The sequence below is a fragment of the Rhyacophila brunnea genome, unplaced genomic scaffold (assembly GCF_057557595.1).
Source record: "Rhyacophila brunnea isolate RB1 unplaced genomic scaffold, BYU_Rbru_1.0 scaffold_21, whole genome shotgun sequence".
NCBI lineage: Eukaryota > Metazoa > Arthropoda > Insecta > Trichoptera > Rhyacophilidae > Rhyacophila > Rhyacophila brunnea.
Genome location: NW_028232871.1, coordinates 1169930 through 1188759, shown reverse-complemented (window position 1 = coordinate 1188759; position 18830 = coordinate 1169930). Strand labels below are relative to the sequence as shown.

Genomic DNA, 18830 nt, shown 5'->3' with positions numbered 1-18830 from the left:
AGTTGCACTTTTCCTGATGCGCAACACATCCCGGCTGACTCATGTTTGAATTCGAGCGCATGAAAATGGGGACATTCTTTGTCCATAGTACCAATCAGTACTTTCAATCAATTTTCAGGCACGAGTACAATCAGTACTCGTGCCTCTTGTGATTGAGATGCACGCAATTGCGACATGCTTACACGCACGTTTTTGTTATCTTGTTGGATTTGTTCGTCTGTTCTTTCTGCTCTACTATTTCGCATGTGTGTTGCTTTATTCGTTCGACGGCCCAAATGGCCCCCTTGCTTCTTGCTGGCATTGTGCACTGTAATACGCGCACATAAAAATAGATAAATTAAAATAAATCGTACAAAATTTTGCACGCACTGCGTTGTGATATGCCGAATGAAATGTCAAAATGACGCGACGCTTCTCTTGAATTCTTCTCGGACGTAGCGCTATCTGTCATTCAACAACATAAATAATTTCGTTCTGTTTGAAATACGGTTAAATTTGTTCATACGAAAATAATAAAATCGCGATTTAAAAATGGGAGGGTGGGAGTAGGAAGGTGAAAATTTGGGGTTATAGGTATTTTTTTTTGTCAAATAATAAAAAAATACGAAAAAAAGATTGTCAAAAAAATAAAAGAAAAATTTTCTGGATAGAGATGCCCTAATCACCTAGCGATATGAAATATACTTGTTGACCTATTCTCATACCTAACAAATATACAAAAAAAAAATCATAAAAATCGGTCGAGCCATTTCGGAGGAGTTCGACCACAAACATCGTGACACGAGATTTTTATATATATAGAGATATAACAAATAAAAATAAAATAAATATAGTCAAAAGTCGTTTCTGTACATAAGAGAAAACTTAATAATCCAAATTTTAAAAACAAACATGACTTAGCTTTTCCCTCCACCACCCGCCATATCTCCACACCCGTTTTGCAGGCTTATACCGTTGCGTAACGAACGTTAGGCGTTCTTCAAAGTTGTGTCGAAAATGTCCCAAGAGCAACTACCCAAGACTTTGGTTGACGTGCACTAGGACTAGAGTGTGTGTGAAAATATTTCAACCAGTAAAGTTAGGTATAGACATACTTACTATAAATCTAGCGATAATATAATAAATGGAAAAATTAGAAAAAGAATATTAAATAATCATTAATGACAGGGTAACGCTTGTCTAATAAAGTAGATATTATATCGGTGATGGGAATTATTAATTATTTTTTGTTTGTTATACATAATATGTTAGAAATATCACACAAAAGCTTTGATATCTTAGAGCGGCATGCACAATCTCAGATTTCGATCCTAAGGATAAGTCGCCGAAAAGCATGACTTAACCATAAACAATCCTAAGTATAGAGTTAAGGAATCCCTAACCATAGACTACTTTTGTTATGAACACGCCCCCTTCTGTATTACCATTTACCACTGACAGCTGCTGTCAAAATAAATTCGCATGTCTATAAAACAGTCCATACACTAAAATTCATTTAACAATGTATCTCAATATGGATATTGATAGTGTTAATTCGTTTGGCATGTACGTGCAGAATATTATTTTACTTTTATACGCCAGCCCGCAGATAAACAAGATGCCAGATGATAGAATGACACTTGACGCTAGTGTTACCATGTTAAAAAAATATCTTGCGGTGCCTATGGAATCACGTATAATGACTTATAATGGAAACATAAGAGTATTATAATTAAATAGTAATATGTATTTATAGTTATTGCATTTATAAAATTTTTTTCATCGTTTAACAATTATAAAATAATTTACCTAAACTATAGGAAAGAGACTTTTTAAATATGGTATTATTTTCAATAGAAATGATCTTAACTAAAGACAATGTTTCTGCATAGTGTTTTCTGCTAAGGAAATTTTAGTTATGACAAATGTTTCTGCATTCCGCTCTTAGTGTTTACTGGTATTAAACAATCACTTTCATTTTTTTTATGAAATAGGCACCTCATAAAGTAAGGTTATTTCACATACACGTCTACTATATTTAAAACAATAACAACAAGCGATGTGAATTCGAAGACCATTAATAGCAAAGAAACAAGAATATACTGGTTATAATATTATTATTCTTTCCTGTTGGTATTATTGCAATATTTCGACTTTTTTTCACGAGCATGATGATGAAAGGCATCAGAAAGCATATCCGTCAATATTTTAATAGACTGAAGAGAGATCATGACTTCAGTGGCGTATTATATTGCATGATGGCAGGTTCAATTAATGCGTGTCCGGAAATTTGTACGTATATTAGCCGTATCGAACTTCACCGTGAAATGTTGTATCGGAAATATATGGTCGTATATTAATCAACCTCTAGGTCGTATAGTAATGAGATAAATATCATGTCTAAATGAAACACGGTTCTTGTCAGTTTACAGAAAGCCAGGGAAGCCAGCAGCAAATAAATTTTGAAAATAGCCAATATACTGGATTATTTGTTAGGTTACCTTTAGATTAGGTGGTTAAGTTAGGTTAGGATCTAATAAAATTGGAACATTATTGTCTGCAATCCTCCACGAACAACGCGTATTTTTTCATCTCGGTGCTATAAGAAAGCTCACGGAAAACTGCTACATTGAAATGTAATACGTACAATTTACATGTAACCAAATCTATTTAGATGTATCTTTTCCTATTAAGTATACTCACAAGATCTAAATAATGCGAGCTTTCGTCTATCTAACTAGTATCTAAGAAAATCACCAAAAACCACATAAAGATCATGACAACTTATTTAGTTAGAAATATCATGAATAAAAACATTATAAACACTTTATTAAACTATTTCTTTTATTCAACAAACAATTCACAAGATTTGACAGTGTAATATTCTTTATATTGAACATACCTAAGTACATATTTTCAATATAATTATGTATAGACTATTACATTTTCAAATCTTATTAATTATTTTTTAAATAAAAGAAATAGTTTATTAAAGTATTTGCAAGTGCAAGTAAGTTATAACAAAAATTTAGAGTGATCCGGGCGTCGGTTAAGGATTAGGGCACGGGTCTAGGACGATTTGGCACCGCGAACTGGCCTCCGCCGATTGGCCTCCGGTAATTGGCCGCCGGTACAATTGGACGCCGGCCCAATTGGACGCCGACCCAATTCGACGCCGACCCAACTGGCCTCCGGGAGATTGAACGCCGCACAGTTGAATTAAATGCGCAAAGGAATAGACGTACGTTACGATATGTTGGAGTAAATAAGCAAGTCAGTTTAATATGCTTCTATCTTCTCAGTAGTCGTACCTTATACATTTCGCGCTTGACACATTTTTAATATAGATTGAGAAAAATTATTATGCCTTATGATGTTTATTAAAAGAAAATAATTCTTCCCTCGCTAAAACTTAAAGATGTGCATAATCAATTAATTTATTGTCTATACATGGGTACTTATTTATATTTACAACAAATATTAAAAATAATGTTAGATGTTAGAATGAAAATTACATTATATTTCAGCGTTTTATCGACTTAATATTATAATAAAGCTTAAACATATATATTATTATGCATACATGCGTATTTTAAGATAGTATGAAATTACAAACAAAATATTAAGTAAGTTATCTGCTAAGTATAAATGTTTTAGTAGTTTGATTGATAAACTACTTAGGTACTGGGTGCCGGACGAAATCTTGAAGGCCGAAATCCCGAAAGCCTAAATCCCGAAAGCCGAAATCCCGAATATCGAAATCCCGAACGCTGAAATCCCGAATGGCCGGAATCCCGAAGGCCGAAATCCCGAAAAATTTGCGCAATCGTGGATTGCGCAATTTTTGTAAGATGCACAAAATCCATTCGTTCTACAAAATGGTCTCTCCTGAAAAAAAATTGCGCAATCAGAAAAACCCATTTTCCGAAAAAATTGGATTTGTCTCTCTTACAAAATTGCGCAATTATTGATGTTTGTATTTTACATTTTTTATATATCCACAAAAAATGGGTTTTTGTCTCTCTTGCAAAAATTGCGCAATTATTGATGTTTGTATTTTTTCATTTTTCGGGATTTCGTCCATTCGGGATTTCAGCATTCGGGATTTCGGCCTTCGGGATTTCGTCCGGCACCCAGTACCTAAGTAGTTTATCAATCAAACTACTGAAACATTTATACTTAGCAGATAACTTACTTAATATTTTGTTTGTAATTTCATACTATCTTAAAATATGCATTTATGCATAATAATATACATATTTAAGCCTTATTATAATATTAAGTCGATAAAACGCTGAAATATAATGTAATTTTCATTCTAACATCTAACATTATTTTAAATATTTGTTGTAAATATAAATAAGTACCCATGTATAGACAATAAATTAATTGATTATGCACATCTTTAAGTTTTAGCGAGGGAAGAATTTTTTTTTTTTAATAAACATCAGCAGGCATAATAATTTTTCTCAATCTATATTAAAAATGTGTCAAGCGCGAAATGTATAAGGTACACCTACTGAGAAGATAGAAGCATATTAAACTGACTTGCTTATTTACTCCAACAAATCGTAACGTACGTCTATTCCTTTGCGCATTTAATTCAACTGTGCGGCGTCCAATCTCCCGGAGGCCAGTTGGGTCGGCGTCGAATTGGGTCGGCGTCCAATTGGGCCGGCGTCCGATTGTACCGGCGGCCAATTACCGGAGGCCAATCGGCGGAGGCCAGTTCGCGGTGTCAAATCGTCCCATTCCCTTAGGGCACCTTGATTTAAAACACATAGCCAAAATGAACGCAATTTGACAACCATTTCATATAAAAATATTAGTTGATTTCATCGTAATTAGATAGGATGTCCGTAGCTGGATGGGTAAAGCACGCTGGCATAAATCCAATGCTTAAGTTCAAGTCCCGTCGGGCAGTAATTGCGATAGTATTGTTTGGCGAAAAATGAGTTACGCTCAAATTTCTTACAATTATTATTTTATCATTGAAGTGGTGATTTCACTTAATATGCGATGATGCATTGCCGACTCAAGTAGAAAGCCGATACATTTACAACGACTGGTCCTACTTTTTCCCCCCTACCCGTTATTGTCTATGTATGACTTATCATTGTTCTATAGAGTGCTCATACTGACGCGTCTGTCGCGTTCACACAGGGAATGGTTTGATTTGAATAGATAAGTAGTTACATGATAAATGATACACTAGCATTAACACACCTTCTACAAAAAAATGTAATGCATAGATCAATGCTACATATTTTTTTGGAAACCATCGGTTTTTATGTGAAGGACAAGTCTGACTTTGACAGCTGATGAATAACAGGAATGTATATTATTTATAAATAACTAATATATTGATTTGAGACTTTTTTATAATTCAATTTGAAATAAGAAAGGGCGAATCAATGTATCAAGCAATCTGGGATCTGATTTTGACAGCTGAACAGTGGACCACTCGTTGTTTGTATAAAAAGATATGCTCAGGCTTAATCTAAAAATGGCGCTGGATGATGGCATAGTCTGCAGGTAGCAACCCAACAGTTACACTCGATACTACCTTTTCTTATTCTTGGACTTGGGCATATTTACCTAAACCTTAATCTAAATAGTTTAGTATTAAATAAGAGAACACACGTTGCTGTGTTTCAACTCAATATAAATATATTAAATCAATGTCACTTTGTAACTGTAGTTACGCCACTGCACAATTCCTTTGACAAAAAATCACATCGACAGAATGAAACATCAGAACGACAAGAAGTTCACATCTTTCTAAATGCCACATTATCTTGGTTAACTGCCTTTTGTTTATTTTTTTCCAAAGCAAGACATTAAAACAATACTGTCTTCTACATCATGCCTAATTGAATTGAAATGAAATTAAGTGGTGAAATGGTTTCTTTCTATGTTATTCGTTTCCTGTTCTTTATTATAATTAGTTGACAAAGAAAGTACTTTGACTTATTTAACCAGACTTAACCTACTAAATTTTATTTCATATAATATCACCATGTTCAACCCTATGAGTGTTATATGGGCCTTCACAGAGTGGCATTGAATGAACAATCTTTTATTTTTAGAAGACATTGATGTTAGTCAATTGTTTAACCAATTAGGCCCATATTATGTAAACACACATTCTGAAAAATAGCATTTAGTGGTCTCGTTGTAAAAGAACGAGAACCACTTAGGGGTGATAGTGTAGAAATGAAAAGAGACTGGTTGGGGTTGCTTATATGAATGAAGGAGCGAGAGTTTATTATTGCTGCGTAAATGATATACAGTTAATTCAAGGGTAAATAACGTAGAAGTTATGTTAACGGTCCGAGACTCGGTGGAAATGATTACTGTGCAGCGTAATACTGAGACTGAAACTGAATCCGATCTGAGGTAACCCATCAGCTATGATTCGCTATTTATGTACATGCATATTCAGTAAATTGCGAGAATCATTGTTGATAGTAGTTCGCAATTGGTAAATCTGCTGACCGCCGCATCATTGCAACTTCGAGGCGTTTCGCTGACAAAGCCCGAAGTAGTCGATGCTTATCAAAGTATCTCACCCCTTTAGAATATGCTGATCGTATATCATAGTTGAGTGACTCGCTGATTCTTGCGATATCGTAATTACGCTGACTAGGCCCGAGTTTGTAGACTGCTACAAACATTTTTGAATTTGTCAGACCTAGGATTCGAACTCAGGAACTACGACATCTTAAACCAGTACGTTCCGTGGAAGCCACTAAATATAAAGAGAAAACATATTAATTTGTTTATATTGCTCTAAATTGAAATGCCGTATAACAAAAACATTTATTTCTGTACAAATCCATACAATTTGCATTCATTGAATTGAAATATTATTAGTTTTATTTAAAAATTACAATTTAATTGCCAAAATAAATGCGCTCTTAGTTCCAATCAGTTTGAAGTAATTTTAATTATCTCTCGAAATGAGAAAGCGCTCTTGACAAACCCTTTGAAGTTATCTTTCAACCGAATAGTTCTTATTACGTATCATTTGCAAGTTTTATGATGTTCATGACTAATTATAATATCCGCTACAAAAAGGTATATGAGCCTATTTATTTATGAGTTTATTTGCCCAAAATATTTCCTGCATTTACTCGCATAATATATTTTTACAGGTGCAATATTTTTAAAGTTAATTAACTTAGGTATTAAGTTTTTTACAATATAATATATCTTCATGGTAGTGCATGAGATGCACTTAGACAGCCTAGTCTTGTCATTTTTGGTTGATATAAGTAATTATGTTCAAAGCGTTACACATACTGTAGATCTCAGCGACGTATGTTTTCCATCAAAATTTGCCGTCCGTGATAAATTAGTTAAATATTTTTACGGTCCGTTAATTTCTATTATTTTTAGATAATCACAAACAATCTTTATATTTTAGCGTCTACATTTGCTACATTTCTTTACACAACAAAAAAAATCAAGAAACAAACCTATTTGCGACATGAAGAAGGCATTAAGTCTAAAATCGGTAAATTTCTGGAGAGCCAAAAGAAGATTGATTTGTTGACCATGTTGTATGGGAACTCCGATGGTTCTGTGTGGAATTTAGTAATTCAGAAGCATTGATTTGATTCATACTTTTCCTTATTTAACATACATAATTTAAAAAAACACTTTCTGAGAAAATATATATAATTATATTAAAAATATAATAGAAAAAATCTTTTTCAAAAAAAGTAAGCCACCCCGGCAGGGAATCGAACCCTGCATCTCCCGGTTTTACGCCCCATCCGCGCATTACCTCTATGCTACGCAGTGGCATAGTAATTGCGACAAATTTTAACTATTGCCCAATTTTAATACCCACTCATCAGCGTTCTTCCAAATAAAGCTACTTTGGCAATCGATTTTTGTTTTGTTAAATCAAAGTAGATACCTATTACTTCAATTACTAACCGACGTCGTGGATTTCTCCAATATTTTTTATGATGTAACTTACTTGAACTTGCTAATAATTTATAATTAACTATTTCTTTTATTCAACGAATAGTTCACAAGATTTAAGAATTTACCATTCTAATCATTGAACATACATAATTTTGGTTATAATATATTTGTTATCATATATTTGCTTATAATATATTTTGTCAGAAAGTGTTTTTCAAAATTATGTACTTGCAATATTTTTTTTTTGTGATTTTACCGAGGCTTTGACTGCGACTCGCTGTCATATCGCCTCTTCTCTTCTAGAAGGGGATCCGTCGATCAGGTCCTCACTCCTATTCTGTTAAAATAACTTTACAATTTTGCCTAGCTCTTCCGTCTTACCCACCGCCAGGACATCTTTCAATTCGTCGACATTCTCATAGATATCCGCAATTCGCAGCTGTACTCTGTGAATTTCATATTTAGGGCATTGCAGTGCTTTATGTACAATGTCCTCTAAAACATGACATTCATCACAGAGCTGCGATTCGCTTCTTCCCATGAGGACATCAAATCTTTTGCCCATGGTGTGCCCTGTTCTTAGCCTCAGTATTAACTTAAGCTCATTCCTCGTCAAAGAAGACTCTACAAACCAGGGCACCTCTCGTGGTGATGGTAGAATAGACTTATTCCATTTCCCCTTTTCTAATGATGCCCTATGGTGAAAATCTATCCACATACTATGACACATTTTCTTTATAGCCTCATTCCAGTCCAGGTTTTCTGGTATCCACTGATATGGTACCCCTGAATGGCCAGCTTCCTTTGCCAGATCATCTGCCCTTTCATTGCCCTCAATGCCCATGTGCGATGGGACTTACAATAATTAGAATGGTACATTCTCAAATCTTGTGAATTATTCGTTGAATAAAAGAAATAGTTAATTTTCCTTATTTGTTTTTAATTAATTTTTTTATTTGTAAGACTTATGGCTCTTTTAGTTTCGGCAACAGTTAACATTCTTTTACAATTTATACAAATCCAATGTTACATCTTAGGAAAATTCTTATCTTTTGTTGTATAATGTATGTTCTCTTGATGTAAGCTGTCATATTTGTGTATGCTTTTGGTATAAAAATGTTAATATTGTCCAATTTATTAGTATTTTATTTCGAATGTTGTTCCAAAGTAACTAAGTAAGTTCAATGATGTCTCCCTCGTAGTCCAATACGTAAGCCACTTAATTTTCATCAGGGAGTTTCCGGTTTATTGCCAATGATGTAACAACACAGTTATGTAATTATCTTAAAGCCTGAGTATTTTGTGATTGTTTTACCACTACTTGCACTACAGTCGTTGCACTTTATTCACTGTTTAAAAGAAAGAAAAAACATTATTGTTTAATTAATTTAATAAAACGCAATGTTTTTTTTGTAGTAGTTATTCCACTTTTAATCAATAAATTAGGACCGGTTTCGTCCGCCTAAGAAGGACATTTTCAACTTTAAATTTTTAACAGTTGAAAGTGTCCCTCTGAGGCGGACGAAACCGGTCTTAATTTATTAATTAAAAGTGGAATAAATACTACAAAAAAAATGCGTTTTATTAAATTAAACAACAATACAATGCAGTTCCACCATCATGAATTGACAGTTAACAAAATAAAAGAAAAAAAAATACATACTACATGCTATCTGAAATAATAAATACAATGAATCACTTTTATTGGTAAATTATTATGTGTATAAAAAATGTTTAATTTAAAGTGAGTATCAATCCGTATTGGGTTCAAACCTTACATGCTATCTTTTCAATATGTATTTAGAACCAGAGTGTGGACTTAATCAGTTGATCAAGTGGCTTATATCCATATACCGTTTTAAAAAAAAAACCTCTTCGTGAGACAGTCAAGATTCAAATCGAATTGTCAAGCCTAAAACCAAATAAATTCTAAATCTTAGTGTTTATTACACTCTACTAAATAATGTTATAATATATAAATATTCATTAATTTAATACATAATATATAATATTAAATATTAAGTATCGTTTGTGGCAGATAAAATATTTATTGTAATAGCACCTACGTACCTACTAGTCGTCATGCTTTCGGCACATTGAACACCATTGTCGAGTGTCTTTACTACGTGTTACTATTAACGCATGTATGTACTCACCGATGGGAATCTCTAACAATAGAGAGATTCGAGTGAACAAAGCCGAGATAAAAATGATATTGTTATTAAAAAGACTGCACCGTGGATAATCTTTGGATGCTATAAAGAGAATCGCAAATATGTTAATGTGTCAACTTTAATTATCATTCATGTCAAACTATTGTTAATAATAAATATTTCGTTACACGTGAAATTAAAAAAAAAGAAAAACATTAATTAAATAAAAGAGAATGGACAGTGAAATATATAATCATTTTAAATGAGAAACCTCTGACCCAGTATATTGTATGATCCAGTGGCGAAGGGTGACTTTTGGAAAGAGGTAGGCTGTGGAGACCTGATAAAAAAAGCACACCCGTCAGGTATACTTACGAGAATAGTACGATATTTACTACTAATGAATAGGTACACACTAGTAAATAACAACGACACACTAATTCAATGAAACTTCAAAAACTCATTGACGACATAAAAATGAGCGATGTGTTTAAATTACGTATTTTTTAAAACATGTATACCCATCAAAAATCATTTAATAAAATTAATTTTTATTTATAAAAACAATCTATACTTACTTATTTATTAATATTCGATTAAACGTCGCTGAAATTATTTTTTTAATTATCTAATTATTAATGATATTGGACAAAGTGCGCAGTCGTGACAACATTATTATGCGCGAATGTTTTAGGCTCTGTGATAAGAGCTTACCTTATTTCGTACAAATCAGCAGACTTGCTGAGGTTACGAAACGTAAAGTCCATACGAAAAAAATTCAAAATTATTTCACACATAGTCGGAGATTTATTTACGTCGAGACGTCGCGGCGTTTATTATTTATTTACGGTGCGCTGTGGTATATTTTTTAATACCTTTGCAGTTGTTTTGTAAACTGTGTAATACTGTAATACATTCCTACATATTATACGACATCTCTCGTTAGCAAAATAAATTATTTTTTTATAACATAAAATAATGAAGTGATTAAGTATATAAATATGTCAATATGCAATGAAGGTAGGCTTTAAATAATCGCCTAGTATGGAGTCTTCGCTACTGGTATGACCTAATACCTCTATGGTATGATGACCCCTAGAGAAACTCTCCCTGCCTACGACTTAGCAACCCTATAATAATAATACATGTTCCTACATTACCATTTCGTTATCAAGTAATTTTAATATACTCGTAGTATAACATTTGGCTTTCCGCCATCATCATCGTCAGTCGGGGTCGATTCAATTCTACTCTTCTCGGTCCCAAGTTCTTTGTTGTCATATACATCTACAGACCTTTATGAATTCTTCAATAAATTGAAAGTAATGACCCCGCCAAACCACACTCGGTTTTAATCGGGTGTATCATGGGACCCTACGTTTGATGTTAATTATATTTTTTATGACTAGGAATGTCTCAGGAGTAGTAACCCAAAACTGAGGTCATTATAACTCTAATGTGCTTTGACTAATTTAAATGACTTTCAGTTATGTGTATCCATCGGAGAGAAGAGCACGTAGAGGTAAAATAAAAATTTGTAATAAGTAACAAAATCTAATACAAAACTGCTAACAATCTAAGTGAAGACATCTTCACTTCAGTTCGTCGATACAGCGGGTTTTGAGGTATCTCTGTGGTTGTTGAGTGTTACTTGGGTTCCGCTGTAATATGTCTGCATTTGTTCAGTGATTATCCATTCGTCGAGCGATATGTCCAGTCCATTGCCACTTCATCTGTTTGGCGACCTCTAACACGTCGCAAACTTTTTTCTGCCTCCTTATCTATTGATTTATTTTGTGATATTTCCGCGTTATGGTCAACATGCACCTTTCCATGCTACTCATTGCATTCTATATTGGACATTATAATATATTATGTATTTAAAATAAAAGAATAAAAATAGTTGAGGGTTAATGCCAACAGAACGCCGATGAAAAGATTTCAAAAAGATTTTTTCTAGTGGTTATATACTTTCTCACGGGTGTTTTTTTAATGATATTTTGTTCCCTTTCTTGATGGAGAGAAATATATTATAAAGCATTTAATGAAAAACAATTAAAGAACACTCACTGCTACATTGTAATATACTCATATAAATTTTATATCCTTATCGCCGAATTTAATATGTTTTGTTTGTGGAGACTAACTTATCTGACATAATGTTAGAAAAATATAATTAATTTATCTCCAGATTAAAACAATAAATTAATAAAGTATTAATAAAATAAACATTAGGTAGAAAGTTTATGACGTTTGATCTTTCACAAACTCGTATAATAAAAATTATAATATGTATATAGTTAGAGTATACTTGTAATGAGATTTATAACTAATTATTTTTAATTATTATATATTAAGTAGTATGTCTATCAAAACAAAACTATTAACACATTATTCGTTATAACAATTTAATAATAACTGAATAATTGGAAAATGAATTACAAGATAAAAATAAATTTTGATATAGAACGTTTTTAAATTTTCTGTTGAATCATAATATAAACTTGACTTAACTAGCTTAAACGATCAAAAAAATTTGTACTTGATAGAAATAATACTGAAAATAAATTTTATATTGACTTCCATAGTATCGCACGTATATATTAATAATTTAGTTGCTAGGACCCCAGATAGCAACCAATAATGTTGTCGAAATAACTTTTCATACAAAACAGAATTAACTGAAAATGAATTTAATTCTGCTTAAAGATGGCTAAAAATATTGAAAGAATGCATTGGCGTCGTGTTCTGATATATTCTAAAGGTTTCAAATGTATAGCTAGTCGGGAAGTTAGTTAAAAATCGATTGCAAGATTTTTACCGGACAAAGAACCACCGGACAGATACGAATACGAGCTAAGAAAAACGTTGTAAAATGTGCATTTTGTTTACGTCGAATGTCGATGAGATGACTTCTCTGGGAAATGTCTGCAGATTTCCCGTACATTACCAGCATCCGTAACATTTAACAATAAAACTTACAAAACGAGGACATTTTCTATTTCAGAAAATTTGGCGGATAAAAAACAAAAAGTAATTGATACCCTCCATTTGAGACGTGCAGAAATCGCGCTTATTTTCACTTTAATCACCTTGAAAAAATACCTTAAATGCCGGAAAATTGGCCTTTGTAGTTTGGTAGTGGCGCCTATATTTATCTGAATGGTGGGGTAGGCATTGATTATTAGTATTTTTCTGTTAGAAAGTTATATTATATACCAATAAAATACATTTTTTCAAAGTTGTTTATTAAATGTGCAGATGAAGCTGTGTTCTTTTTTTAAATTATTATACTCTAGCATTGTAATAACTAACGATAAAATAATATTACCATGCATTTATTTATGTTTAGCAACATATATATCATATTAATACTATCGACTGAAGGTACTTGATGGAATTTGAATTTTAATTCAAGCTCTGTACTATTCCATTTAAGTCGTTTTTGCGACCCGGGTTTCGCCTTTCGGCATCTTCAGGCGCCGTGTACACTCACCAAAGGTAAACACACACTGACAACAAACACTCTTTACTCTAGCTTATATAATAAATCAATAAAATAGAGTAGGTAAAAACTCCATTACCTACCTATCAAGTCAAAGGTCACAAAAATACAATAAACAAATTATGAATAGTTGAAGTATCAGAAAAAAACCTAATTAGTAAAAACCCTATCTTATTAATAACAATACACTCGATAGCATAGTAAGTCGCCAAAACCTAATAATAGATCATTATTATTTATAAACATACACATACTACACTCAAGAGGTGTAAATCGTCAATTCTAAGAAAATAATTAATTAATGGGGTTAACTAATGAGATATTAGTATTTAATAATACTCTTACATGGTACCTACTTTTTTATAACATTATTTAAAAAAAAATACATATAAACTCGCCTAATATAATATATATATAAACTCACCTAATATACACCTATACCTACCTAAATCCTCATCCATACATTCTCATACATACATATATAAATTTTGTTTCAATAAAATTGACCATAGTAATAGTCTCATAATATAGACATATATCTTTGAAAAAAATATATTATGGGTGTATAAAACTTCACAAAACTTATTAGGTACACTATTTTGCTATCTTGTGGATAACATATTTATACTTATCATAAATTCAGCCGGCGTTGATCTCACTTCTAAATGAAAGCCTCTCCAAGCTACTTATATTCTTCTCGGTCCCTAGTTCTTTGCTGGCCGCACATTCATCGAACATTATAAAGTCAGTCGATCCAGTGGGTTTAAGGGAATAGTTGTTGTCGTTCAGTGCTCCCTGGGTACCACTGTATGACTGTATTTTTGTCCAGTGATCGAGCTGAATATTCAGCCCTTTGCAAGTATATCTACTTTGGAACTTCTAACACATTACATATTCTTGTCTGCCTCATAATCTATTGGCTATGCTCAACATGCACCTTAATTCATTATTGTAAGTATCAATGTTCAACAGCAAAGAAAATTAATTATATTTAACATAATATATAGTAAGTTGTTAATTTTTTTGTAATTTTTCCAAATATATTTCTATAATTAATATGTAAAATTAATCTTTTATGACGATTTAAAGAAAAAAATCTAAAATATTAAATTCTATAGAATAATTTATATATTACCTATTTAGTTTTGTTTCCGAATATTACCATAATTCATTTGATATTTTACTTTGTGGTAATACATGATTGATGATTCTGATCCTCAGTCATAACTGTTGAATAATCCATGATCAATAAAATACAATCAATTATTCTGTACATAAACCTATTATTTTTTTATGTTGCATAGTTACCTCTTTTCTTCTGTGGCTGAGTACGGCACTGCCAGATGCATTCGAGTGATGAAAAGCGAAACAAGAGGGGGTAGCCATTGTCAAGTTTACATTTCACACAGCCCTCTGTAGGTAACTAGAGTATATCAGTGTGTCAGAAACTTTTCGAGTCAGTTGCTACTTGACAATCATCAAAGTAACACGACTTTAACTCTCCTAAGAAGACTGTGTTTTATCTCCGATTATAAATCATTTTTGTATATACAATTCAAAAAACAATCTATCGTTTTGTGATCTTGTAACTTGTAATGAAAAGTGTGTTAAAAATTCAAGTGTGTTTATTTTTTGTAACTACATATTTTACAGTAGTAAATATATTTTTTATCATGATTCAAAAGTTTTGCAAAGTTTAAAATTATAATATAAAAATAATAACCATTCAAGATGCTATTTAAAAACTGTGTACATTTATTAAATTTAGCAGTGATTTTAAACATAGCTTCTGTAATTATCGCAGAAACTGTGCACTTTACAAATTCGCAAAGACATTTTGAAAGATCTTTTAACTCTGGTATCAGTGATAGTGGATATCCGAAAACTTATCAACTGGAAGTAGCTGGATCACAACCAATTACTATTATCGAAGCAGATCCTGAAAATCATCATGAAAATCGACAAAGGGAACAAAAATCTGTGAGTGATCCTAAAAGACTGGATCACATTAGTCAGTACAATGAACGAAAAACTAAAGATTATGTAGTTCCTGGATCAACTCATGAAAAAGAAATTCAAGATAGATTTGATACTGTATCAGATACGGATCCACCAAGAAGATTTGGAACAGGAAGATGCTTTGGACCATCATGTCATGAATTTAATGGAGATTCAAGCAAGAAAACAGTGTACTCACCTGAATTATTGAACAAATTCTTAGAAGAGTATGCTGAAAAAATTAAAAACGCAGATCAAAGAACTAAAGATAGACTACAACAAATGGAAACAACAACACAGTATAGTAATTCTGGAATTTTAATTGCCGATAAGGCATATCAAAAGAAGAAGATAACAGAAAGAGTCGATATTTATCCCAAACCGGACGAAGGAAAGAAATCTTCTTGGGATTATAATGACCTGAAGAAGAACAAGAATCCCTTTGAAGACTCTGAAGGATGGGTAGCTCTGGAAGCAATACCTTGGTCAAGAAGTAAAATTTCTAAATGGCACGCGAACACACACAAAACAAATAGACCAAGCAATTTCTATACGTCACCCTACGGTGGCGATAAAGAACCTTCAGATTATAATGACAGATTTTCTTCGTCAACATATGGGAAGCCTACTGCGGAAAGCGAATTTGAAAATAAACCATTCAATACTAATCCACAATTCAATAAACCAAACGACGGTATTGATTATCGTCCCGGATTTGAAAGTCCACAAGTGGAAGGCAATGATTGGCCAAGTGAGGAAACGCCAAAACCTTTCTGGAATAAACCATCTTATAAACCATCTCATTATCATTCTTCAGACTGGGGACCAGAATCTAATAAGAAACCACACCGCCCAGACTGCGATCACAATCATGAAAATCATAATACAAATAATTACGAAGATGACAACCGAAGAGTGTCAACACAATTTGGTGAAAGCGACGGAATTATGACTGATGGACGTCCAGGTGATTTTCCACCCAGCAGCGTAGGATATAAACCTAATCAATCAGTATATAGAAAACCAACACAAGTAGTATATGCAGATATATCAAACTCTAATCATCCTTCGACACATCCATCCAGTGGTGATGGTCAATGGGTTTTATTATCAACAACAAAAGGTTATCAGTTCCCTAAAAATCGTCAAAGATCTCTTTCAGTAGGACCGAATACAATTAAATCCCATCGTGTTGTAAGACTTACTGTCCTGCCAGTTGTGAATGGATCGAAAGAAAATATGACAACGTCACACGGAGGTCTTTTAGAAGTCGAAGCTAATTTTCAAACAGTAGACGAATCCAGAAAGACATACGAGAATGCGCTCGTTGCGAACGCTACAAAATTAAGAAGGCCTACGAAAGTGAGGAGGGTTATGGCGACGGATGCGAGTCCTGACAGTTCGGCTGTCATGGCAGCTGTTGGAGCCGGACTGGTGCCAGCTACTATGGCAATGATTATGCCAATGGTTCTAGGAAGAAGGAAACGAAGTGTCTCACATATTTTAGAGCATAATAACTATTATCAAAATGTCACACAACATCCTAAACTAGATTACGAAAATACTATACAAAGATCTCTTTAGATATTATTATTTTAGTAAAACTACCTACAAACAAATATTTTTTTTATCTAATATGAAACTATGATCAGTCAAAGTTTTTTATTTATGTTATTTATTGTTATTTAATTTTAATATCTACTAGAGATTTAATTTAATATTATTTATTATTATTTTTTAAATTAATTTATTATACCCAATAATATTATTATATTTATGTTACTGTGAGTTATTAAAAATAAAATTGTTGAATATTATTACTACATAATTAAATTATAATAACTGCATATATATATTTTTTTATTAGTTCTATAAAAATTCATTGAGGTTCTTGGCCGCCTCACGAAGGGGTTTCTAAGGTGTGTTTGTGCTAAATGGTTGTTAACCATTATAATTTAACAGCACTTGATAATTTTTGGAAATTTTTTTAACATATCTGTCTATTTTCATGTATATTTAATAAAAAAAGCTCAGACAGTCAACATATTTTTTTGCACGAGACGTAGCGATAATCTCGGAGATTTCATGAACTGGAACTGCTTAGACACATTGAAAAACTATATATAAATTTGTCTAACGCAGGATTCAAACCTGTGAATTATGGTTTTAGCAGCGGACATTCTGTCACTCTTACATGGTTGGCGCTATAAATTATACACAGTCATTATAAAAATTGAATGAAAGATTTTTGTAGTTTTTTTTATATTTTTTTATATTTTGTGCATATTATTGATAGGTTATAAAAATACATTTTACAAAATATTTAATTATTTAAATTAAACGTTTAATTGAATACAAAAGTCTATACAAAATATTATCTGAGTAATATTTTAATCATAATGATTGTTCTTATATTTTCCAAAATATAAAGATAATATAATATATTTATATATTTAAATGAATATAATATGTTATTGACTTTCTTATATAAATTCAGGAGGCATTTCTCAATATTATTATAAATCCTCGAGCAAGTCATCCTGAAGATATATTTTTAAAAAGTAACCAAAAAAATAATAAACAAGTTTCTTCTAAACAATAATAATTTTAATACCTACAGTTATTATATAACGTAGTATTAAAAGCAATAATTGGTTTCCGGACAAGTAAAAACATATTCTTATATTGAGTAGTTACTAAATAAATTTATAAGATTCAATACATTTTTTTAAGTATTTTCTGGTATCCTTAGGTATTAACTTATAAAAATTAAACATTATTACAAAATACTTATAATAATTACAATATTTTTAGACATACAATTATTGTCGTTTTATCACTTTGAGAATTGAATCTATACCTGAAAGCCAGTATACCTATATTAAGTCCAAAAAGAACACTTTTGGATAAACGTAAAATGTGCCGCTAGATTTCAAAATCAGCCAACTCCATAATAGATGAATAGGAGAAAAACAGCTTTTTGTTTTCTCAAGTACACAGACACAAGGGTGAAAGTTTATACTATTTCGAGTATAGACTATTTAAAATTAATAAATTCCACATTTTGATAATGCAGAAATGTTAGAAAGCATAGTTCTTCAGCAATTTATAAAAAAGTCAAAAATACCTAAAGGTGGACTTGGCTGATTTTGAAATCTAGCGATACAAATGTGGTTTTTCAAACGCTTAATGAATTTATTATTTAGGTAATCAAAATCAGTATGTACTGAACCAATATTCTATTAAAGCCAACTTAA

At 32.0% G+C, this 18830-nt stretch overlaps 1 protein-coding gene across 1 annotated transcript; it reads left to right on the top strand.

Moving 5' to 3' along the window:
* Nucleotides 1-6328: 6328 nt before the first annotated feature.
* Nucleotides 6329-17157, top strand: LOC147070584 (uncharacterized). The gene is made up of 2 exons (XM_085949217.1): nt 6329-6378; nt 15441-17157. Exons 1-2 carry the CDS (start codon nt 6329-6331, stop codon nt 17155-17157), a joined length of 1767 nt encoding a protein of 588 aa, XP_085805343.1.
* Nucleotides 17158-18830: the final 1673 nt, after the last annotated feature.